A 26,752-nucleotide genomic window follows, 5' to 3' on the forward strand; every position below is an offset into this window, starting at 1 on the left:
ATTGGAGCAGGACCGCAGTGACCGCATGGGTCTGGTCCCGATCCAGGCTGCTGCTGTGGTCCTGAATAGGACATTAGCAAAGAACAGACATTCTTGGGCATGCTCTCCATGTGGCGTCCAGCTGCGTTCAGGGCATGTGTCATCTAAATGCCATATCCCCAAGGCAGCCTGAAGCTGGCACTTTTGACCTGTCTTGACCTTGATGGCGCAGTGGTTAAATGCCTATACTGCAACCACTCACTCACAAACCATAAGGTTGCGAGTTCAATAACAGCAAAAGGGCTCATGCTCGACTCAGGCTTGCATCCTTCCGAGGTTGCTAAAATCAGTACCCAGATTGTTGGGGGCAATTAGCTTACAGTTGTAAACCGCTTAGACACTGTTAGTTCAGTATGAAGTGGTATACAAATGAAGCTGTTTGTTTTGTTTTTTGTTTTGTCTGCTTCGGGCCTTAGTTGTAGAATTTTGAACATCACTTTGCTTTCATGGGAAATTGATGCAATGATGCTGTAATTGAAGTAATTCATGATGTCCTCCATCTTGTGGATTGAAGTGCATACTGAGCATTTCCAATCTGTGGGTCTTTGTTTTGTTTTCTATTTGTTAATAGATTTTAATTAGAACTAAAGTAGATTCTGTCTCTGTAGCTTGTGGGAGCTCTATTGGTTTGCCATCTGTTCCTTATTTCTGTGGCTTATTTCTCTGAATTGTAATGAGTGTGGCTTCCACTACACTCTTTAAAATTGGAGTTTGATCTTTATATGGTTCTTCTTCAAATGAATCTGATATAATTTCCTCTTCTTTTTATAGTTCTTCAGTATATTGCTTCCATTGTCTTTGTATTGCTTTCTAGTCATGTAATGGTTTCACGTTCTGGTAGTAGAGTGAGCTTGATTTAAATTTTCCATTAATTTCTCAGATCTTGTCAAAGAGGTCTCTTATTCTTCCTTTTTTGTTATCAACTTCTATTTTACTGCATTGATTATTACAGTATTTCTCCATGTCCATGCACTCAACCCATTGGACACTTGTCACTTTTTACTTTTCTGTCTCTTGTATCCCCAACTGGTTGTAGAGTCTAATCTGCCATCCACTTGCTTTCCACCCTGACACTGTTTCTGGCTTCAGTCCATATTTTCTCTGGTTTCTGATCAAATAGACTACATAACTCGAAACAGAAAATGGAGAAACCCCATTCTCTGTGTAAAAACAAAACCAGGATCAGATTGTGGCATAGACCATGGGCTACTAATAGTGAAAGTTAGAATAAAATTTAAAAAAGAACATAAATGCAACCACCATACCAAAATACAACCCTAGAAACTATACTATTGAAATTCACTTGTGGATCACATTACCAACATTTATCAGCTACTGAGAGAGGAAAACATTTACAATGGCTTGTATAGGTTTGCAACATTATTGTTGAATATTTTAAATTCCAAAACAGGATGAGAAGGAAAGACTGTAATTGAATAAATACATGTCAAACAGTTAATTGAACATGGCTCATTTCATAAACTTAGGGATACAAATTTGTGAATTATTATTATTATGTTTTTATCTAATTCTTTATCAAAAATAGTACTTCAGACTTCTAAACACAGAATTAAAACCAGTAAAATAATGTAATGATCACAATAAAACATTTCAAAAGTGTTTGCTGGCAGGAAACGTAATGTGAACCAGAACTATACAACTGGCAAAACCTATGGGATCATTAGTGAGAACCTACATCTAGATCAGTAATGAGCATTCATTTGTGGGTGTGTGGGAGATCCCACCCTCTCATGCCTTCATGGGCCAGAGGACATTAGGGAATGTGAATTATTCAGTTGATGTGTTTGGTTTCTCTAGCCAAAGTACTGGGTGGACTTACACTGGGAGATACGCCATATGCCAGAGATGGGATCATTGTGTATTTCTGTAAAATAGAAAGAACAACAGATGGAGACCTTGGAATAAAGTCTGAAATCTGGGAAATAAATGAAACATAGGCAAGCATGTTTGGTGAGAACTCAGAATGATTTAGGTACATTGGCCAGGGTTAGGTTCTAAAACAAGAATTTACATTCCGTAGTAGAGCTGGCCAAAACATTTTAAATCTATATCCTGTCCATATGCCCTCCAAGGAAGACTGAAACTCAATTAAGCATATGGCGGCGGGGGGGGGGGAGTCCTCATATAGGTTTTAGAATGGACAACATCTGTACAAGTAACTACATCAGGTGGAACCGTCTATATGGAAAGTCTGTACAAAGTTAAAATAAGTCAGAATTCCAACCTAGACAATTGGTCATCTCAGGAAAAAGGTTTTGTTTTAAAGTACTTGTGATACTTGCAGGGAGCCCACATTTCAGAAAAGTTGATGTTTTCAGATGGAATAACAAGGGTGCAAAAGAACTGTCAAAACAAATACAGGACTTTTTCCTGGAAAATAAACATGTACACAGTTTCACACCAGTGTATCCTACCAAGTAACATGGCTGAGAGAGATTTCTTATATGTCAATAAGGATTCCACAATTTCATCACTGCCAAAATTGATCAGAAACTTATCTCGTGTCCTAGATAGGGAAAAGACTGGAAGATGAAAAGTACATCTGTAGTTAAAGCAACATAAATTATTTCTCATGAAATATGAAGTGCTTGGGATAGAAGAAGAACTCAAGGCACTGAAGAAAGAAAAAAGACTTATTCCAAGAATCATAGAAGTTGCTTGGATCCACAGAATTTCTAGTTCATTTTGATTTCAAAATGTCTCATAGAGTGGAAAATCAGGAAGAACAGCTCATTGGCCACACCTGAAAAAGAGTAAAAAACAAACAAACAAACAAACAAACAAACAAAACAGAACAGGCTCATTTGTGGGTGGAAAAAGCCAGATGTGATTATTTGGGATCATTGCCCAATAGTCTGGCCTATGCAGTCCTTGATTTCAGTAGAGCCTACTTCATTCCAGCTTGCCTACTAGCCATTTTTGCTTTTTGCCGACTTACATCAGGGCTCAATTTAATTCATGCCATTGTGGGAGTCCTTGAAATAAAAATAAAATAAAATGGATGCTCAGGGGCATAAAATCTTGAAATTCATCAGCTGTCTGAACATTGTTCCTCCAGATATTTTATTTTAGGAAAAGAAAAATCAAAACATCTCCAAAGTATATTTTCTTCACTATTAAAACAAATAAATAACAAACAACAAGCAACTAGGAAGTGTTCCAGACTGATATAAAGATCTTGCAATATAGTCCCTCAGGTTCTGCTGGATTTTGTTGCTTGCTGTCATGTCTGCACTGACTCATTCTTTTTTCTGGGTGGTGGTGCTGTTTTCATTGATTTATTGGATCTGAGCTAGAATTCATCTGAAGGTTATTAAAATCAAGGACATGATTTGCTAATGTAATCCTGTGGTTTGAAGGGCTAATTTTTTTCTTCTGGATTTTTAAAAACAAATTCTTAGTAATAGTGCTATAGTGCAGAACTACCATTTCACTGATGCACTCATGCACCATAACGCTAAGAATTTTTTATAATGAGATAAGAAGAAGAATTTTTGTTCCTAAATGTCTCAGAATTATTATTATTATTATTATTATTATTATTATTATTAAAAAATTTATTTATATTCCCGCCTTTCCCTTTCGAGGATCTAGGTGGGTAACAACAGTCCAATATAACATTTAAAAATGTAGTAACATGATACCAATCCCCTAGCCCTCCCTCCTTGTGCTAAAATACAAATAAAACATCATACTATATAATAACAGTAGCAGTATCACACATTACACCCAATTGCATAGAGAATGCAGCTAAAATTAGGAGCACGGGAAAACATTTACAGGAGTGGTGATAGGAAGAGACAGTGGGTAGGTGAGCAGTTCAGATTCTCATTTTGGAGAAAATCTGGGAAGGCTCACTGGAAGGGATCTGTCTTTATCACCTTTTTAAAGGCCTCTAAAGATGTAATTTGGTGGATCTCCTCTGGAATCCACTCAAAGGTGATGCCAAGAATTAGCAGAAAATAATCTGGGACTACAGAAATGTTGGTATGCACCCTGGGAGTTGCTGCAACAAATATTACAACTTCCTGACACATTTATCCCAACTAGAGGAGCCCAACAGTAAAGAACCAAGCAAACCCAAAACAAAACAAAACAAAACAAAACAAAACCCTGGAATAAATTCCCTACTCATCCTTGTAGAAAACAATGACAAGGAAGGGCCACCTAGTACTTTCTCTGGTATCTTTCTTGTCTTTTTGATTATGAGAAAATAACTTTTTTATTCCTCATGTTCTTCTAGCTCTCAGTTTTATTTCAATATTGTTGGTCTTTTTAAATGGTGAAGGCCTAAGTCACCAACAGGATTCTGGTGAATATTTCTGTTGCTCCATTCCTTTAGCTGTCTCCAGTCATTCTTCATACAATTACAATTATATAGCAGTGGCAAGGCTGTGCCTATTGGCTTTGCAACCCTTGTCTGGCCTCACCCTTTAACCTAGCCATGTATTGAAGCATCTGTAGTTTAGGACAGTGCATTATAGCTTTTCTATGTCTTTCACCAAACTACCAATCTCAGGGTTTCATAGAATGACGCTAACCATGTGGCTTAGATACACTCTACAAGGAATTTGTTTGTTACAGTGGTAAGAGTTCAACTGGAACTGTGCACAAAAGTCTTCTTGAAAAATTTTACCCTATTTGTTGGCAGAAAAATTGTGGGAGACCATCTGTCTCCTGAGGATAACTTCTTCTTGTCCAATTTATCTGCCAACAAATAGAGTAGAAAGTTATCTACAGGTTCTTAGGGTTGAGGTCGCTGGATTAGCTGTGACAGTAGCATAACTTCTTTCTTTTCCCTTAAAAATTCATCCTCTGGCTGCTTCTGAAATTGTACTTGCATTTTGTATCTCCAGCAAAATTCCTCTGGTAATTTTCCACCCTCTGAGTTGGCAGAGGAACTGGGGGGACTGTTTCCCCAAACATCTCCCAGGAGAGGATAAATTCACTGGAATGGAAACACCCCAGGCTGAATGTCATTTCAGAGTGGTGTGTGTGTACACGTGTGTGTGTGTGAGAGAGAGAGAGAGGGGGGGGGAGGGGAAACTGACACCCCAAAAAGGAAATAAAAACTATGTAAAAATATTTATACAAATATGAGAAATCTGGTAATGTGGATTTCTTGTGTTTCTGTGAAGGAGAGAAAAAGAAAATTCTCAATGTTCCTCAGTAAAGAGGAGGAAGAAGAAGTCCTCAGAGCCATTTCAGCTTGGCTCTAGTTTAATCTGATGGTTTCAGCAATTTACATAGCTTACATTCATAAGAAATGTACATGAAACATTCAGAGCAAGCAACTTGACTTCTGTTGAGACCAAGTATGGAGTGAGAAGGAGTGAAAGTGTTTTTAACTCAAACCAGGGGAACTTGTATTCCTTTAGGAATGCTTAATGTAAAAAGAGGTTGTCTTAAGAAATTGAACAGAGAATATCTGCTTTCTTTTTTTTATGAATTAATTTCCTAAAGGACATCTTTCCACATCAATATTTTTGCAACCTTTTCTTCCCACCTATTCATTTACTTACAGTTTTCCACATTTAGGATTACCAGTCACGTCACAGAATCTTTAGTTGCAGAAGGGTTGGGCAGACATGGTCCCCTGGTCCACTTCTATGGGCAGTTTCAAGCAACTTTGACCCTAAAATCATACAGAACCCCCTAAGTCATCAAAATATGCCAAAATACTATACTCCCACTCACTACCAAAAGAACCTCAAACCCTGTTCTACCCTAAATACTTCCAATTTTTGTTCTGCAGCCACCCTCAAAATGGTAACAGGAAGACACGCACCTTCCCTTCCAGTCGTCATTTTGAGATGGTCTGCACAGAAAAAAAAATCTCCATTTGACTCTGCAGTGCATCTCAAAATGGTGAAAAATGGAGATAATCAAGGGAAGGTTATGGCAAGCTTTCTCTGAACAAATCTTGCTAAGAAAACCCCATGATAGTTTTACCTTAGGGTGGCAATAGGTCAGAAATGACTTGAAGGCACACAACAACAAACAAACAAAATATTGGGCTTGGTGTCTGTGTGTAAGGAACTGTGTGTAGCCTGCAGGGCTGGGTTTGAGAGAGAAAATTGTCCCAGGCTTACATGCAGTTTCTCACTTCTGAGTTACATAGAAAATTTAGGAGGGAGGGATGCAGGATGCTTGGGAGAGAGGACAATAGCATATGTTGGGAAATGTGGGAAATAGTACTGCATCTCCCAAGTAGTTGGGAGCTGAAGAAGCTGAACAACCAGTTCCATGCCTAAACCCATGCAGCTACAGTCTAGCAAAGAAAAAGAAATATGCTTAGCCTTCTTTGTCAAACTAATAATAGGGCCCGAACAGACAGGCCAAAATAAAGCTGCTTCAGGTCACTTTGTAGGTATGCTATTTAAATGATACATGCATCTTAAGAGGCCAGAAGCTGTGCCAAAGCTGCGCTCCAGTCCTTAGAATGTGAAAGAAAAGTCTGAAGTTGCACAACACATGCTATAGGAACATGGAATGCAAGAAGCATGAATCAGGGAAGCTAGGCATAGTAACATAACATTGCAATACTTGGGGTGAGTGAGCTAAATTGGTCAGTAATGGGACACTTTGAGTTAGATATTACACAGTGTTTTACTCAGAAAATGAAAAGATAAGAAGAAATGGGGTGGCATTTCTAGTGAGGAAAGATGTAGCAAAAGCAGTCAAATGATATAATACAAAATCTGATGGAATAATGTGAATAGGATTTCAGGGAAACTCATTAATATAACCACAATAAATGTTTAACATCAACTACAGAAGCAGAAGAAGAAGAAACTGAGACTCTATGGTGGAGACCAGAAGGAAATTGATTACATACCAAAACAGGAATTCTTATTAATCATAGGCAATTAGATTGCAAAAATGGGAGGGGGGGGTAGGGAAAGATTGTAGAAAAAATTGGCCTACAATCAAGAAATGAAGCAAGAAATTGACTGATGGAGTTTTGTGAAGCCAACATCACAAAACTCAGTTCATCACAAACACATTCATCAAGCAACCCAACAAATTACTGTAAACCAATTGGAAACAAAAATTGGAGAAGCCCCATTCTCTATGCGAAAACAAGACCAGGAGCAGCTTATGGCACAGACCATAAACTATTAATAGCATAAGTAGAGAAAAGCTAAAGAATACTAAACGAACTATTATGCTGAAATACAGTAGGCACTTCCCTTACGTGGGGGATCTGCTTCCGTAAGGGATACCATGTATGCTTGAAAACAATGGGGCTCATGTATGCAGAGTCGTGTGACGCATATGCCACAGACACACACACCATTGCCTCTTCCAGGTGCACTGTAGTGCAGGAGAAAGGCAGGATATAATAAATAAATAAATAAATAAATAAATAAATAAATAAATAATTACTACTACTACTAATAATAATAACCTAAAGAACTTCCTTATAGAATTTAAAGATAATGTGAAAAATAGATTTGCATTATTAAGCCTAACTGTCTGGGAACTAAATTAATTTTGAACTGAACTAGGGACATTGTCAGGGAGGAACACAAAAAGACATTATCAGTAGCTAAAAAGAAAGAGAAACCTCAATGGATGATAGTTGAAACTCTTTAAACAGTTAAGGAGAGATGAGAAACAAAAAGAAAAGGTTACAGAAATAGAGTTAGAACTCTGAATGCAACTGTTCAATGACTTGCACATAGGAACAAGGTGATATACTATAATAATAAATGCAGAGAAATAGAATATGACAACAACAACAACAAAAGAATAAGAGACCTCTTCAACAAGATCTGAGAAATCAAGGGGAAATCTAAACCAAGAGTATATTGTAAAGCAGGATTAGGCTTGAAGGAAGGAGTCGCGAGAATGGGAGGAAAGAACACAACAATTTAAGAAAAAAGTGATGAAAGAAAGTGCAAAGGCAGATCTACAGTTCAACACTGAGGAAAGAAAAATAATGATCACAGATTACTTAAATAACTTTAAAGTAGATGATGAAAACATTGAAACAGTACAAGCTTTCCATACCTCGGCTCAAACATTAATTATAATTTAGGCTGCAGTCAAGAAATCAGAATATTAGGATTTGGAAGGGCAGCTATGAAGGAACTAGACAAGATTCTGAAGTCTAAAGATATAATTGAATACTAACGTTAAGATTATCCATGCCATCGTATTTCCATTATATTTCCAATTTCTATGCATGGGTGTGAAAGCTGGACAGTGAAGAAAGTGGGTAAGAAGAAGATCAATACATTTGAAATGTGGGTATGAAGAAGAGTTCTATGGATATTGTGGATTGCTAAAAAGACTGATCAATGGGTCCTAGAGCAAATCAAGCCTGAACTCTCCCAAGTTAAGCCATGATGACTTAACTGGAGCTTTTGTACTTTGGCCATATCATAAGATGACTCAATATAAAAGACCATTATGATTAGTAAGGCAGAAGGTAGCAGGAAAAGAGGAAGCCTGCATTCCAGGTGGATAGACTCAATCAAGAAAGCCATGGCTGTTGAGTCTGCAAGATCTGAGCAGAGCGGTTGATGACAGGGTGCCTTGGAAGTGTCTCATTCAAAGGGTCACTATAAGTCAAAATCAATTTGACAGCAGTTAACGACAACAAACAATATAAAACACACACCTACCTTTAAATATCATTAGCTGTCAAATAAGAAATAAAAAAATACACGGCATTAGATATCCAATATTATCAGATGTCAAATAACAGTCTGAGAGATCATATGTCCAGAAAATATAAGATTTATAGAGACGGATTATAAGGAGCATTTTAATGATGGAAATTAACTTCAATTCAGTTGCAGATTGGGTAGGAATTTCCAGGAATAATAATCAGTTATGATCATTTCAAATTGTTACAAATCCCCTCTCAGCCTGAGGCAGTCATTTCAATTCTAGGTAACTGCATGTAGTATTTCTGGTATAGAAACTGCACGGTCTTTGATCAATATCAGGGTTTTGCTGTTTAGATGCTAGCCAATGCATATGAAGTCAAAAGCTTCTGCTTAAAAGTATATTTCAGATATTAGAGATCTATGAATGTAAGAGAAGCAAGATTTCTTTGTAGCCTAAGGCAACATGATAAAATGAAGTCATATTATCGGAAATATTTTCTTAACCATGAATTGCAGTGGGCTGTGGTATTGTCTCTAGAGGGAGAAAGCAGAGACCATCACTTGAGATGTTCAAATTAGATTGGACAAATCAGTCAAGTATATTCAGCTCTGGCATGGAATAGACTAGATGACCTTGCAGACCTTTCCCATCTCTGAGTCCTGATATTTACATCTTTGCCTTTTTGTTATCATTTTTCCCCTAAGTAGTTTGTAACTGAACAAGGCAACATCCTATTTCCTTGACGCTGGCTGGGGATTCTTTCAAAGCTGCGGTTCTTCCTCAAGGCTGGCCTAAGTGAAATTGGCCTTGACAGTCCAACTGCCTTATCCTAAACAGAGAGTTTCCAATGTGCTTTTAAGGCAACAAGATCTCTCATTCAAATGGGCAAAAAAGGGAGGGGGAAAGGAATACGGCAAGACAATGGAGGATAGTTTCCTCTAAACAGAGTCTGGGCTTTATGGGGATGAATGCCAAACACATATCAAATCAAAAGACCGGCACATTGATAAAGACACATCTAATTTAAGCCAGAAAGATCTATTCCCTTTGCTGCACTGCTGTACATCAGAAGTATTTATTTAATTTTTGGTCAGTTCAGTGGCTATAGAAAAAAGGAAAAGGAAAGGAAGGCAGGAGACAGAAGGGAGGGAAATTTAAAGATCAAAGGGCATGGACTGAAAGGGAGAGAGGAAAAAGTGGAGTATCGGGTAAGGTGCAAGAAGAAAACCTTGAGCATTGCCAGTGCAATACACACACAGTATCTGTGGAATTGTTTTCAGACCATATCCTTGCTCTTGTGGTATTGCTCTTGTATAACTCTCTTGGAGAATAAATGTGCATCACTCTGTTAGGAAAAACATTCACCAAATCGTTGAAATATGTAAAAAAACAAACAAACTAGGCCTTAGAGAAGTATATAGTGATAAGAGTTTATTAATCTCATACTGGCTGGGGCATTCTAGGAATTGTAGTCTTAAAGGGTGATATTGTGAACATCTCAGCATTTTGGACCAACTGGAGCTTCTGGACACTCTTTAAAGGAAGTCTCATGTACACCATGTAAAAGTTTTCGTTGTTGTTGTTGTTGTTGTTGTTGTGTACCTTCAATTTGTTTTGAACTTATGGGGACCCTATGGTGAACCTATCATGGGTTTTCTTGGCAAGTCTCTTTAGAGGCTGAGAGAGTGTGACTTGCCCAAGGTTACTCAGTGGCTTAACATGGCTAAGCCAGTAATTGAACCCTGGTCTCCAAAGTCCAATGCTCCAACCACTACATCATGCTGGCTCCTAACAGTTATCTAGATGAAAGCCAGAGGTTGAAGCATTGCACTGCCTCCCCATGGACCCTGGAGTACTACAGTCTCCATTATTGCCTCCATCCCCTCAGATTTGAGGGGGGGAGTCCCCCAATCCCATGTGTGTTATTACTGACTATTTCACCATGTTTTTTGGGTGTGTGATTTTGTCCTCCCTTTTCACCGTCAGGAAATATCTTTTAAAATAACAAATAATATTTCACAGAAGCTTGGAAGCTGTTGTTCACCACTTGGAAGCAAAAAATAGTTTTTTGCTCCCTTGGTTAGAGAGAGAGAGAGAGAGAGAGAGAGAAGATTAGCCTTTGGGTTACATGCCATTGGCTTCACCCATGTAGTAATCCAATCAAGATGTAGCTAAGATGTGTTGGACAGTACCTTGCATATTGCAACACTGGCAGATGCTGAGTGCACTTGAAACTGATGGTAGTTCTATCTCAAATACTTACATTGTCAACTACTTGCAGGTCTGGTTTAGTAATCGTCGAGCTAGATGGAGGAAGCAAGCTGGGGCGAATCAACTGATGGCTTTCAATCACTTGATCCCAGGCGGATTTCCACCAACTGCTATGCCAACTCTGCCAACATACCAGCTATCAGAATCCTCTTACCAACCCACTTCTATTCCACAAGGTATTGGAAGAAACATACATTCTTCTCGGATAGTGCTAATTTTTTTTTAAATTTCTCTGTAGTTTTTAACAGCAGCAAAGCTATAAAACAACTTTGTAGGTAATGTTTGCATCACTAAATACTTCTCATGTAGCAGGGAGGATTAAGGCAAAGGTATATGTACATGTAGTCACTGGCAGGGGCTGGGTGCCAGCACTGAAAAATAGTCATAATGGAGAGGAAGGAACTGGCAAAACTACTGCTGAGTATTCCTTGCCTAAGGAATGAGATTAATGGGGTCACCTATGAGATTAACGGGGTCACCATAAATCAACAGGTGGCTAACAGGCACATACATTCACATACAATTATTTGTTAAATTCATTCTCAAAGGAAGCAATGAGCAATTTTTGCAATTTTTTCTAAAATTAAGTGTAGTTGAAGTTTTGTGCAGTTTTCAAAGACTGCACAGTTTGGGATTTATTCTACACAAATTTTGTATGTGGGTTTTGTGCATGTGTGCATGTGTGCGCGCATGTGTGTATGCCCAAAACCAGCATTTTCTACACATGAAGGAAGAGTTTTTGTACAGAAAATGTTTCTATAGAGAAATATTCCTGTACATAAATATTATTTTCTGGGCTGAAAATCCTCCCCCCCCCAGGCATTTTGTATTAAGGATTTATACTGTACAAGATTGACATGCATTTTTTTTGGTACGGAAAACAATTTTCTGCACAGAAATGTCCTGTGCAGAAAATGCTAGGTTTTTCCTTCCTTTTTTTTTTTTTTTTTTGCACAAAAACTCATGTGAATTTTGCTCAAAGTCCCAGACTCTGAGGATTCTCATTAATCCAAGATTTTTGTCAGGGAAGAACACACTTATATCTTGAGAAACATTTTCAGTATTTTTGAATATTATACTCATACCGCATAATAGCAGCTCTTTCAAAAAAGAAAAAAAAAGAAACACTGCAGGGGGCATTTCTGTGTCTTTTCCCTACAATTATAAGATCTGCCATGATTATCATGGAATTTGCTTCTCCAAGAAACTCTATTAATTACATGTCTCTATAAATCAATAATAAATAAATAAATCTATGGGAAAGGAATGACAGGGATATTTAATACAGAATCCTAAGCACCTTCACTATCCAGCTATTACCAAAGTCTGAGTGGAACAGGAAGGTGTACAACTCAGTCCTAGGTTTCAGTAGGAATAAATCAAAAGTGATTAATCTTGAATCAGTATTGTCCAATTCCACTATTTGGTGTATGTCAAGAATCCTATTATCATATGTTATGCTAATATTTTAGCAATCTGTTGAGTTTCCTTTTAAGTGCTTTTCTTTCCCACACAAAAGAACCACATCAATGGGTTTACATACACTTTTGCCTTTCTCCCCAGTTTGTTTCATTCTTCATTTCACAAACCATAGTTTATCTGTTTTGGTTAAAGTTTTCCTGAACCAGGAAGTGAACAAGACAACAGAAGTACACGAAGCGTGGTGATGGAAGAAGTGTATAAACCTGAGACATTACTCTGACACTCCAAACATGCTCTGCTATTACATGTGAACTAAACCAGAGGAATGCTTAAAAAAAGAGTAATTTGAAATAGAAACCCCTCGTCTAGTTATTGTTTGATTTGTCAGTCTTTGTTAATGTTGGATTGTGCCTGGAGAATGGGTAAAATCTGCAAATTGGTCCTTTTTTTTGCAGCTGTATCAGATCCAAGCAGTACAGTTCACAGACCTCAGCCTCTTCCACCAAGCACTGTACACCAAAGCAGCCTGCCTTCAAACCCAGAGAGCAGTTCTGCGTACTGCCTCCCGAGCACAAGGCATGGCTTCTCCAGCTATACAGACAGCTTTGTGCCTCCATCTGGGCCCTCCAATCCTATGAACCCTGCCATTGGCAATGGCCTTTCACCTCAGGTCAGTCCTACTTTTTCAGACACAGGATTTGCTGTATACTCAAACTAAATCGTCTATTCCCCAAGGCCATAGTGCAATGATTTGCCAAATTTAAACCATAAAGTATTCTTTATATAAGCCACATGATTTCAGTTTACTTGTTTCCTTTTCCTCCTTTCCTACCGACAGACTCAAAAGTCATAGCTTATATTTAGTTTTAGGCAATGTTTTATAATGCAGTCATGAAGTCTTTCTGCTTGTATTCAATTGTCAGGCATTTCTGATGTGCTGCTTTTTAAAGTTTTTTTTTAAAAGGTCTATTCCTCTCATCTTTTTAAACCCTCAAGAGTAACTGATTTGGCCTTGATCCTTTGTCAGCTTGTAGTGAAAATAATGAAGAAAATATGTATATATTTTTCCCTAGCTTAACTTAACCCTACAAGTAGAAAACAAGTTACTCTTGGCTCAGATGGTGAGCAATGCACAGCAGGCTGAGCTATAATCAAGTTATAAATACATAAATTAAAAGCATTACTGCTCTCTGGAAGCCTATAACTGTACTTGAAGGATATAATTGTTTTCCTAATTTGCATGAGCTTTCCTTGGATGATCATGATAATAAATTGCCTTGATAATTGAGTGTCAAAAAGGTTGGTTAAATTTCTTGCTTCTGGCATCTGCCTTGGGGTTGACATTATTAACGATTGCTAAAATATTTGCTAGTTTATTTTATTAGTCTGGATTTAGCACAGGTATTTAGGGTTGCTGTCCACTGAATTCTGATCAAATGTCACAAAAGAGGAGGAAAGCAATCTATAATTACAATCAGGGATCTCTTCAGGGCTGAGATAGAGAGTTTTAACAGCTTTATCTTCCCTCTGCTCTTTCTCTCTCTCTCTGTATTTAAAAAAAAAACAGAGGGGGGCTTGGAATGACACAAATGAAAAGTGAAAAGACAATTATACTCAATTACACACTAATCACTGACTATCACCACTGCCTAAGCAGTGAGAGGGCATTCTAATAGGCAGAAAATGAGATTTTAATAGCACAAAGGGTGGCCAAAATAACGACTCCTATATCTTTGCCTCCTTCGTTTGCTTCAACTTGTGGTTTGCATCTTGAGAGTACACTTCCTGGTTTCTGCACCACGGTGATAACTCTGTGCAGCTGAAGAGTTCAAAGGCAACAGAGTTGAAAAGAATGAATAGCAAAGGCAATGAAATAAACATTTTTGCCTAAAGGCAAGAGTTCATAAACCCCTTTTTTTGTAACAGTAAATGTAATTAAGTTTCAGAGATTCCTATAGCACATACTGGGATACGAAACTTTATGGCTTTAGACTTTAGTAGGGGGAAAAAAACTGGAGAGACCAATATGAAAACAAGTGGATGCATTTCCAGTAAGACTTTAATTAAGATTGGTTTTGAAGAATCTCAGTTTTTAAGTGAAGTTTTCAACAAAAGGCTTGACATTTTATTATGCCGTTAGACTCACAGTTTGCAGTGTTCCTGTGGCTTAGATATAAAACATTTCTGGGGTTTGGAGTTAATCCATCAAAACTAAGCAAATGCCATTGTCTTTGATGGGGAAATGTTCTTTTCAATGAAAACAAAATTATGACACAGTAGAAAGAAAATGATGCACCATGGCAGAACTGGTCTATGACATTTGATCTGTCCAAGTGGAATCTTGGACATACACAAGCCGATAACAGCCATCTTCCTGCTAAATCAGTGAATTGCTCATTGACCGTTAACATTACCAAACGGGAAGACTAGAAATGATCAAATTGGAACAGGCTGTGGCTCATTGCTAAGAAAGCCTGCTTTCTTACTAGAGGCATGAAATTGAAGGGTTCATTGCTATGGATCAGAGACGCCCTTTCAGATTGCATTTGTGGAGCAGTAGGGAGAAGGGGGAAAAGTTCAATGCAAAGCAGAAGATTCATAACAAGATTCAAAGACCCACTCTTGGCAATATTCAGTATTGTGATTGTGAAAAGGCTATGTATTCCAATACAATTTGTTGTGGTTCTTTTCTTTTAAAAAAATAAAAGCTCAGTTTAGAAGTAAATCAATATTATCAAAGTAAGCACAGCTTTTGAAATATTATGATGTAATTCAAAGTTTGAAAACAAATAGATGCCAACCAGAAACAGTGAAGGACCAAAGTGCTACAAGTTCAGTCTAGCTGTGATATATACCAGTACTAACTGGGAGGACTCCAGATTCCTGATAAATGAAGAAATCTTTATTTGGAAGATATGCAGAGTGCAAACACACACACACACACAATAGCAATTCAAGCATGCATACAGAATACAGAGCTAAATGAAATGGAAAAGTGAAAGGGGATAGCAGAGTTTTAAGGGTTGCAATGGGGTTATATCAAGCTCTCTGAAGAGGAGACTGTGGAAGGCTAGAGTGACTCAGCTGGGGGAGGGAGGGTCTGAGGTAACAAAGAACATACACAGAGGCTGGGTGTGTATGCGTCCTGGGCTGTGTGCACAGTGGCTAAGTTTTGAGGACATATTTCATACAATCATGATCATAAGAGCCATCCAGTATAACCCCCTGCCAAGCAGGAACACCAGTCAAAGCACCCCCAACAGATGGCCATCCAACCTTTGTTTATAAACCTCCAAAGAAGGAGATTCCACCACACTCTGATATACCTTAGAATCAGCCCAAGGCATTGGGCTATCTATGCAGATAACAAGAGCAAAATGGCTTGCTCCAGAAATCTACAACAGGATTCTGGACTGGTTGATGGTGTTAACAAAAGCAAATTAACTGAATCCCTTCCCTAGAGGGTGCCTGAACAGTTACCTCCTCATCTTTGCCCTAGAGGGAGTGGACAGGAGACAGGGTGTCGTTGTGTCACATCATTCAAGATGGCTGCAGAGAAGCAAAGTTCACTCCTCTGCTCAAAAATAACAGATAACAGAGGAATATGAGCCCTCTGAAGTTTCCTGGCCAAGGACTAGGGCTGGAGGTGCACCCTTGTATCAGCAAAAATTAATCCCACTCCACACACACACACAGCTACTGGAAGGAGGGCAAAATGCAGACATTCCTCCATAAGAACTCTGCCTCCCAAATGAATCACACCCATCCTTTCCAGACCTATAACTCTTTCCCCTGACTAAAGAAAAAGAAAAGAACATCCAAGCAGATGCCTTTTCCTGACCAATTTTTCAGAATCTTATTGCTCCATACAGCACCATTCTTTGTTTTTACTCACACTGCAGCCTATGTTCAATGAGGCTTATTCAGTATTAATACTGAAGGATACCCAATAAAGAAAGGTTAAGGTTACCCCAATGAGTGATGGGTGTAAAGATCTTGTACACTAAGTACAGTATTAGTTAATCTGAAGGAAGAGCATATGGCAGCAATGTAAAGAGGTGAGTGCATAAACCCAGGTGAGGGAAATTGGTATTCATTCAGCTCCTGTCCAACCTGCTATCTGAAGCACTTGTTTCAGTTTGCCTTACAGTAGCAGCTGTACCCCTAAGGGGGGGGGGGTAGGCAAATCCCCTAATCTTTGGTCAGCAGGGAATATGACATTACTTGCCACACCCACACACTTGGACTTTCCTGTTCTCTCTGAAATTAATTGCAATCCCATAGTAACTGGATGGTATATGAATTTTCCTAGTGACCATGTGTTGTTATGAGCTAGCCATATTGTAAACCAAAGTATTTCAGGGTGCCTTACTTCTGAATGAGCAATTCCCATTAGCTTTATGAAAGACTGGCTACTCTTGGAGACAAAAACAGCTAGAAATGTTTTTAATATACACAGTTCAACACAACCACTTGTGGGTTTGTACTCTCCTTGGGTGTTGCTAGAGGGACTGTCATGATAAAAGCCTGCACTTCCAGATCTGTCACTGCAACACAGTGTGTAACTGTACTGTATACAATTTGCTACCTTATTCTTAGTGTACAAGATCTTTGCACTGCTGTAACCTGCCATGATTCTCTGTGAATGGGAGGGCTATCAATTATTATTATTATTATTATTATTATTATTATTATTATTATTATTATTATTATTCTGGCAGGTGATGCCAGGAATTGAAACTGGGATTAAGTGTATGCAAAACATATGCTCTATCACTGAGCTGCAATCCTTATGCATTTTTTCTTTGTGTCTGTCTAATCCTTTGCCATCCATTGTTTCTGTCAAACACCACAGGAATATGACAGTATATTGGATGCGCTGAATTTATGGAAAATTCTTCATCACAGAATGCAACAGGAAAGATAATGTCTTGCTTTAAGGCTGTCAGAAAAGATTCTCAGCTGTAGTAAATCAGCTGAATTCCCTATTGCATTTGACTCTTATTAGATAAGGATGTGCTTCCAAATTTCTATGTTGCCTTTTTGTGAAGCATTTTCATACAGTACGTGGGCAACTTTCTTTCTATACTAGCATATGTTGTTGTTATTCTTATTCTTATAGTTTATTTATACAGCACTGTAAGGTTTACACAGTGCTTTACATAATGAACAGTCAAAGGAGTAGTAAAACCTGCCAAATGACAAACAATCTAAAACAAAACAAAATTATATAATTAAAACATCTCTTAAAATGATTCTAACCAATATGCTATGAAAAAAGAATAAGATTAAGACACATTATCAACTGGCTACTTAGATGGTGATTTGGAATGCTTCTCTAAACAAAATCTTTTTCAGTCCAGCCTTAAAACTGGCCAAGGAAGTGATGGTCCATAATTGTATGAGAAGGAGATTCCAGGTGTAGGGAGTAGCATGGGAGAAGGGGTGGACTGGAGCGGAGGAAGAGGAGATCCTCTTCTGAGTCAGGAGTCCTGAATTGCTAGATCTTAATACATGAGTAGAAACAAGTGCTGACAAATAATGGGGACCCAATTGTGGAAGTCTTTAAAAATTAAAAGAAGTTTATAGCAGATTTTAAAGGAAATGGGGAGCCAGTGAAGAGATAACAGGAGAGGGGTAATGTGATTAAAATGACTGGCTGAAAAAACAATTCTAGCAGCCAAGTGTTGCAGGGAGGTGAAGGGGCTGAGATGAGAAAGGGGAAACTTAGTTAACAATAGGTTACAATAGTACAGGCAAGACACAACCAGAGCGTGAACCAATATCTTGGCAGTCGAAGCTGAAAGAAAGGGTGGAAGATGGCTTTCTACATCCATTCATGACTGAATTGCACTCATGCTTTTTTAAAAGATAAAAATATTTGTTTGTGCCTAAAATATGTTTTAGGGGGGGCCAACATACTTCATATGGGACATTTATGGTTTTACTTTTCTGTCACTTCAATGATATTGATATCACCAGAATGCTTACGTCTATGTATACATTTCACTAGCAAACTGTCTTCCATTCTTTATATAATGCTCTACTAGGGTGACCACTTTATACCTCACTAAGTAAGAGGAAATGCATGATAAAAAAAAAGGACAAAGATTTGCCTGTCTTTTGCCTAGGTGAGATAGAAAGAGGCAGATGCACATTTAGAAATAGTCAGTATAATTTAAGAGAGGCTGTGGCCTCTCTTAAATCTCTTAAAAGTTTTATTTATTTTCATGTATCAGCCCACCGCTCTGTCCTCGCTGTATTTTATTGTGTTTTTAATAGATGTTTTAATTGTAATTTGTTTAATCCTGTTTTAAGGGGGGGGAATTTGGGACATAAATTTGTAAATGTGGATTTTAACATGTTGTAGCTGCTTTGATTGTCTTGCCACAGAAAAGCGGGATATAAATAAAAGTTTTATTTATTTATTTATTTATTTATTTATTTATTTGGCTGGCTCAGTTTGTACTATACTTTCCATGATTGCTTTGTGTTGATAGGCAATTTCAAGATCCCAGTACTTTATTTGAAATCAAACTTGGACTTAGCAGCCCTTCAAACAGAGCTCTGTAAAGCAGGATATATGGTCTATCTAGGGTTGGCATATATTGTGGGACATATTTTCATCAGTGGTTCATATTGGCTGGGTACATTTTGTGTAACCTAGGTAGCTTGTAAAGATTCCTTAGAATGTGTTTAATGTGCTGCTCCCCATGTCAGGAATGGGAAGTGGGGAGGGGAGAAGGGTTACTACTGGTAGTTATTAAACGTTTCAGTCAACTTTTTATTGTTTTGAATCCCATCCCAATGGCCTGAAACAACAAGGAAAACATTCATGGGGGTAGAGCAGGGTTGAAAAAGTGAAATGTAGTGGCATACAGCTAAAGTAATAGACAGATAGGCATTTCCTTGGAGATACAGCTGAACAGGAACGAGGGTAGGTTTTTGGGATTTCCAGTGGGATTTTGTTTTAGGAATTCTGCCTTAATGGGGGAAGGATGTCACAGACCATGTGTGGCATGCATGTGGTGGTGCCCTATTTGTAGCAGATATGAACAGAATAGCTTTGGGAAAATTTTGGCCACCCAGATTTTGGGGAATTCTATCCCTGTAGTTTGATCTAGTATGGTTAGTGGTAAGAGGCTGTGGGAGCTGCAGGTCAAAACATCTGGATGCTCTAGCAATTAGGAGGCAGAGTGCAGTCGTTATTTTATCCCCCCCCCCCCTTGCATAATGAAATTTCTGCAGTAAGGAAGAAAGCCAGAAGAAGTAGTGGGCAAATAGACACGTTTAGTAGTAGAGGTTGTTCCTTTCTGAATCTCCTGTAAAAATTGGTAATTGGAGTGAAAAATTCATATTAATCTGGAGTTTGGGGACTGCAAAGTGCAGGCTCAGCTCTCAAAAATTAAGGGGTAACCACTCTGGATGTTAAGTCTAAGTTAAAATGAAAAACCTAACATGCCTGCCACAAACAAAACTGACAAAGCAGGGACTTCATTCTGGTTTGTCCTTTTATGAGATACTGAATGTTGCTTTTTTTTACTGCTTTTATATATTGTCTTGACACATCACACATGAATATGGTGGATGTTTACTGGCTATGTTTTAAATTCTACATTGTTTAATTGTATTTTAAGGGGTGGGTGGGTTGAGGGTTCGGACTGTATATTTTAATCTTGTAAGCTGCCCTGACTGCATTTTGTAGAGAGGAGGGATATAAATAAATTTTATTATTATTACTACTACTACTACGGAAATTTTTATTATATTTTCATATTTATTGTTTTGTAATATTTTGTTGTGTGCTTTGTGCTAAAGCCATGATAATTGAAATTAATTAGAGCTGTTTGCTTGAGTCCCAAGAAGATCCACTTCTTTTCTGTGTTCCACTCCTTTGGAACTCAAAGCAGGCCTGCATTTCTCATCAGGTTGACTAAATATTCTCCCCACTGTCTGCTTTGTCCATTATTACCTGGAGGTGGTGAGAGTTCCCTCTGTCACAAATGGTTGGTCTTTACAGGAACAAGGGAGTGATTAATGGTGTCAAGATCTAATGTCAACCATTGTCTCAGCTGGTTTAAAACAAAAATAAAAATTTCTTACCATCTCAGTTTGTGATCCAGCCAAATGGTACTTTAAACATCCATCATCTCAGGATAGAGATTTGTGATGTGTAATATATGGAAGTTGATTATGTTATATCAGCTCTTCTGATTATGACTTCTGTGCATATACCTACCAGCCTGTTGCTCTTTTCTTACAAACTAGATTTGTGATGTTTCTTTTGACAAATGCTTCTGAAGCCTGAAGCTCACTGACAGAGCAGCTAAATGAGAAAAGTGCCTTTAGTCAATGCATGTCAAATGAATCTCAGAAGCCTCTCAGAAGCTTTTACAAGGAGGACAATGACTATAGCTACATCTACACTGAAGAATGAATGCAGCTTGGCACTGCTTCAGCTGCCATGGCTCAGTGCTATGGAATTCTGGGACTTGGAATTTTTACATTTAGCATTCTCTGTCAGAGAGCTCTGGTGCCACAACAAACCACAAATTCCAGGATTCCAATAGACAGTTAAAATGGCATCAAACTGCATTTGCACTGCAGAGATAATCTAGTTTGACACCACTTTAACTGTAATAGCTCAATGCGATGGAATTCTGGGAAGTGTAGTTTGGCGGGTTATAGACCGCCCATTTGGGGCAGTCTGGACCCGCCCCTTTCCCCGGAGTATCGGGGCTTCAGCGGTTACACCGGCAGCCGCTGAGGCCCCAATCCGCTGCTTTTCAGGCTGCGGGGAAGCAGCAAAACGCCGCTTCCCCGCAGCCTGAAAAGGGGTGTCCTTGGGGCTTCAAGCCCCAAGGGCACCCCGTGGCGGCGGGGAGGGGGAGAAAGGGGCCGCTTGGCCCCTTTCTCCCTTGCTTCGCTGGGTGCAGCCGTCTGAAGGCTGCGCCCAGCGAAGCAAAGCGGCGCCGGGGACCAGGAAGGAGCTCCAAAACGGAGTTCCTTCCTGGTCCGCAGAAAGGGCGCCCTAGGCGTCCTGCCGCGGATTGAGGACATCACGTCCGCGCCGCCCCATCTAGAGGCGGCGCGGCCGTGATGTCCTCACGGCGGTGGCCGTATGGAAGGGCCACCACCGTTTAGTGCGTGACGAGCATGCACTAGGGTTAGGGCGGTGCGGAAGCACCGCCCTTTTGTAACCCTAGTGCGTGCTCGTCACGCACTAAAGTGCCGGTGTGTAACCGGCCTTTGTTGTGACACCAGAGCTCACTGATAGAGAAGGCTAAAGGTTTCACAACACTAAAAACCCAAGAATTCCATAGCATTGAGCCTTGGCAGTTAAAGCGGTGTCAAACTGGATTATTTATGCAGTGCTCTGCAGCCAGTGTCTTTCTCTTCACCAAAACTGTGTGAGAATTTGCTTTCTTACAGATTAGTATTCTGTAATAACATTTAAACAATTAAGAGAACATGTGGTGGTGGTGGGGACACTATAGAAATGTACCCTGTACTGATATATGTTTAGAGGAGGAAGAAAAGAACTCTTCACAATCCAGACATAGAATGTTGTGACTAGCTCAGCTAGCTGCTCTTGTCTAAAATTAGAAAGGGAAGCAAACTGTTTGCTTATTGATGAATATTACATCCTCACATTCTGATTGGGGAATTTTTGACTCGGTTTCCAAAATAATTATGCCTATCTTTGCCACTGTGTCCCTTGATACACATCAATGGTAAGACACTTGCTGTCCCCTTTCAACCCCGGATTTTGGCATCACTTTGTGGTTTCTGTATGCTTAGTACTGTACTGACATACTTAGAAGCTGCTTAGAATGATACTTTTAATGGAAAGCTCAGCACTGAAGGAGGTAAAGGTTCAGAAGTCCCTGTAGAAAAACATTTTTCATATTCTAGAACTAGGATGGGAAATTTCTAGCCCATGAGTCAGACATGGCTTATGAAAGGCTCCTTTCTGTCTCACCACCTTTTCCCCGTGCCTTGTTCTTCATACCCCATGTTGTTTCTCCAAGGCAGGTAAAAACCTTTGGTAGAGAATTAGAGATTTCCCCTCAAACTCTCCTGGTGTGTGCATATATGAATTTTCTTTTGTATGAAACTGTGTTTAAATGTGGTCTCAGCAATCATATCGGGGCCCCACATGTTGGCACTGGAGAGGTGCTCCACTTTGCAAAAATCCCCATCCATAGCTGGCATGGAGCCCAATGTCTTTGCTCAGATCCAGTTCTGCCTCCAGGCAGAAAAAGGTTCCCAAGTCCTACTCTAGAAATGTACATTAAAATAATCAGATTTGGAAGCATCAAGAGCAGTTCTTCAAACTGAGCATAAATGTGTGCAGCTGTACATATGTGGCAGGACACAATTCCTTCTAATATTTTCATTTTTCTTTCCAAGTAAGGGATAAGGAAATAGTATGTGAATTGGTTAAAGCAGGGCTAGGAACCTATTATTAGTTTTGACTAAACTAGACTCACTGAATGTGTGCTGATTTACTATGCTATTGCCGATTCTGTGGTCCTGCTTTTGTTGGAGATAACATTAAGAATTTGGGTTTGAACTTAACATGTATTGCAAGAGGTACTGCTTTAAGACTGGATATTTTGATTTTTTTAGAATCAGTGTTTACTGACCATTGACAACCTGGCAAAGGAAAGTAGAGCAGCTCTTTAGATATAAGGTACTTATATATGATAGATATAAGGTAGTCCAATAGAAGTTAATTTGGCTAAATAATCCTTAATCTAAAACCAGGTGTCCTAATGACTTTAGTTGGATGAACAAAACTCAGCAATTTCTCTGATATTTCATGTACAATTCAGCAAGATGAGATTCAAACAAGAAAGTGCAAACTTTGAGTATTTTGAATAAATTATAAGAGGTAGTGGTGGTTGAAGGGGAAGCCAAATGTTTAATCTGTTACTTTTTTTAAAAAAAATGTTGTTATATCCCCAGGGCACCAGATCTCTTCTGATCTTGGAAGCTAAGCAGGGACAGGTCTGTATCCAAGGAATCACAGGTGCTTTAGGATATATTTCAGAGAAAGTCAGTAGCAAATCACCTCTTAATATTGCTTGAGTATGAAATCCCTGTGAAATTCATGGGGACACCATAAGTCAACAGCCAATATGAAGGCGCGCATGCACACACATCTGGTCTGCAACAAAGGTGATAAAGTTCAATACCATTCCCCCCACCCTTGTTGCAAAGGAATCCTAAGGAGAATGAATCCTACATCAGTCTGTAAGAAACTCACAACCTGATCTTATGTTGTTGCTGCTATCAGTGGTGTCACTAGGGTTGGCATCACCTGGTGTGGTAACTCATGGTGTCATCCCTCCCCCCATTGAACTCCTTCCATATCACACCATAAAGAAACTTTAGTAATACTTTTGTATCTAAGATATTTTTGTATTAAGGATACTCACAATTACCATGCATCTCTGAATATAATGGCAATAATTGTGACATAAACAAGTAGAAAAATTAAAATTATACTTTTAAATAACAGTATAATACACACAGCCTAAATGTATTTACATGTACTTTGTTTCATGTAGTAAAGTGACAATTTGGGTGATCACATGTAAGATATGTTTTTAAATAAAATTTTATTTTTTTTAACTTTTTCACCTTTTTAACCCCCCCCCCCCCCAGTAATGATAACATTTAGAAGAAAGGAAAAGTCATTTCCTTTCACTAAAAAAAGTAATTCACATATATTTTAATCTGTATTCCTTACAATAACTGATATTGAAGGATTGTGCTTTTGGCGTTATTATACCTACCTTTCAGGTGGAGAAGGGGTAGAGGGGTGATTGGCACTGAGTTCACAGTTGAAGTGAGCCTATTTCAAGAGTTCACTGTCCTTGGCACGTGTTTTAAATCCCATGGGAATCAATTGGGTAAAGTGCAGAATGTGATCTCTCCTTTTTTTTTAAAGTGTAAGTGTATGTAATTTTTCTGGTGGATGGAATGGGGTGGTGGGTTTCCCACTGAAAAGAGTTCACAGCAGGTAATGCCATCCATCTTAGCAGCAGTTTGAAATGTTCAACCTAGTGATGAATGAGGGTATCTGACCCACATCTGTTTTACATTAGAATGGAACACTGCCCTGACATCGTTAGGAGCATTTGTCAAGATTCCCTGGACGGCACGTCTGTAAATTACATGCCGCAAATGTGTCAGGGTCAGATAAGAGGATATCATTAACTCCACTAAAGTTTACTCATGATCCTGTCAGTTCAACTTAATACATTAACAGCTAACCATTTTCTTTGTGCCGTTTCATTAAATCTTTCAATCAGGGTGAGGGCGGTGGGGGGAAATATATAACTGTAGTCCCAAAATACAGCACATGTTGGTCTCCCATAAATCATATTAATTGCAGACATGGTTACAGAGCATATTAAAGGCAGGCATGCGTAAATGAATTAAAACATGTGAGCATTTTATGATGCCTACAGTAGGTCTGACTTGTTGTAATACCAGTCATATTAAATGACATCACATTTCATTTCAATGAAATAACTTTTTCTCAGTTTAACAGGATTTACATGTTATCGAGAATAGATGTGATTTCTACAATAACTTGGTAATAAACCAGATGTTGCTTATACATATTTAGCTTTCATCATTCACCTCTACTTAAATACAAAGACGCAGATCTTCAGCTGTTGTAGAAACATATCCATTTTTCACCAGAGATGAGTGTGATCTAACTGAAAATTACAATGTATCTATATGTTATTGGATTTTTTTTCTAATTGATTGCACTTATCAATAGGTTCCATATTCTTTGTGTGGGAGACTGTTCATTGTAGAAAGTAAAAAACAACAACCAGATTCTTTCTAAGAAAACTGTTATATAATTGATATTGTGATAATACAACTGAAAGTATGAAACTGTCCATGCTAAAAATAAACTTTTCCAGAATAATGTGATCCCAACTCTATAGCCATTTCTCTTAGAATACTATTTTGCCATACATTTCCTCAGCAAGCGAACTTTGTTGAAGAGGAACATTAATGAATGGTGTAATTAAAATTGCTTGTTTAGGCTCTATTCATGATGTACTGCATCTGGCAACAATGGAGTTAACTCATCCATTATAGCTTCAGCAAAGTTGATGTTGGATAAGCAAAATGCTTTAGAATTAGGTATGCTTAAAGTGTAGTCAGTGTGGTGTAATAGTCTGAGCGTTGAACTAGGACTCTGAACTAGGACTCAGCCATGGAAACTTGATGGGTGACCTTGAGCAAATCACACTCTCTCAGCCTACGAGGAAGGCAATGCCAAACCTTCTCTAAATAAATACTGCCAAGAAAACCCTACAATAGCATTGACATAATTGGAGTTGACTTAAAATCCTCTAACAACAAAACAACAACAGTGTGCTTGTGTACAAGTGATGTGCACACTCACTAGTTGTATAAAATGCACTGTTTAATGACAAAATACTTTTGTATTTAAGCCTAAAGGGAGTGAAACCCAGTTCAGTAGTATCCTTGATAACTGAAATCTGGGGCCCTATCCAGACCAGTGCTTTGTGCCGGACTGGATGTGTGCTAGGGTTGCCTCAGGGCATCTTTTACAGACACCCCCACAACCCTAAAATGTAGCTGTGGTGGCATAATGGCAGCGCCCTGTATATACGGGTGCCGCCATTATGATGTCATGGCCATGCCGCATCCACACGGCGTGGCATGGGCATGATGTGTTCGCGCTGCGTCAGGCCGCTTGTGGCAGCCTAACAGTGGTGTCAGAAGGAGCTCTGAAATGGAGCTCCTTCCCGGAGGGCACCTCGTTCCTGTGGTAACTAGATTGCTGAGGGAACGGCACCGGGGAGAAAGGGGCTGAGTGGCCCCTTTCTCCTCTGGCTGTGGCTCCCGGGGTGTCCTGGGGCATGAAGCCCCAAGGACACCCCTTTTTGGAACCAGGGAGAAGCAGCATTTTGCCGCTTCTCCCTGGTTCTGAAAAGCGCGGGATTGGGGCCTCTGGGCTGCCGCTGTGGCTGCCCTGGCCCTAATACGTGGCGCAAAGGGTCAGCTGCAGGCCACCCCAAATGGGTGGTCTGTATCCCACCAATGCAGAGGAAAATAAACCTCACATTGGACTGAAACACTGAATCTTTTCTTGTTGGTTTTTAAAACTGTTTAACAAAAATGACTTGCAAACAGTCAGCAAGCATGTGGATCTCATATTTGTTGTTCCTCTTCCCATTCCTATTTGGAAGCATGAAAGATATTATTATAAAAATGTACAAGGAATATAATAAACATTACAATAAAATGACAATAGCATAAAATAGAGCCAAATCAACATTTCTTACTATTTTTAACAACCACTTGAAATTGTGTG

General features: G+C 38.9%; 1 protein-coding gene across 3 annotated transcripts in view; it reads left to right on the top strand.

Annotated features, from left to right (window-relative positions):
• Positions 1–26,752, top strand: part of PAX3 (paired box 3) — a 163,972-nt gene that overhangs the window by 123,039 nt on the left and 14,181 nt on the right. For all 3 annotated transcript variants that reach the window (XM_089507747.1, XM_089507750.1, XM_089507748.1), the window contains exons 6-7: positions 10,964–11,129; positions 12,831–13,045. In XM_089507747.1, coding sequence (XP_089363873.1) covers positions 10,964–11,129; positions 12,831–13,045 — 381 coding nt within the window. The remainder of the gene's footprint in view (positions 1–10,963; positions 11,130–12,830; positions 13,046–26,752) is intronic.

The sequence above is a fragment of the Sceloporus occidentalis genome, unplaced genomic scaffold, assembly GCF_023333645.1.
Source record: "Sceloporus occidentalis isolate IW3139 unplaced genomic scaffold, rSceOcc1.0.p SCAF_2, whole genome shotgun sequence".
Taxonomy (NCBI): Eukaryota; Metazoa; Chordata; class Lepidosauria; order Squamata; family Phrynosomatidae; genus Sceloporus; species Sceloporus occidentalis.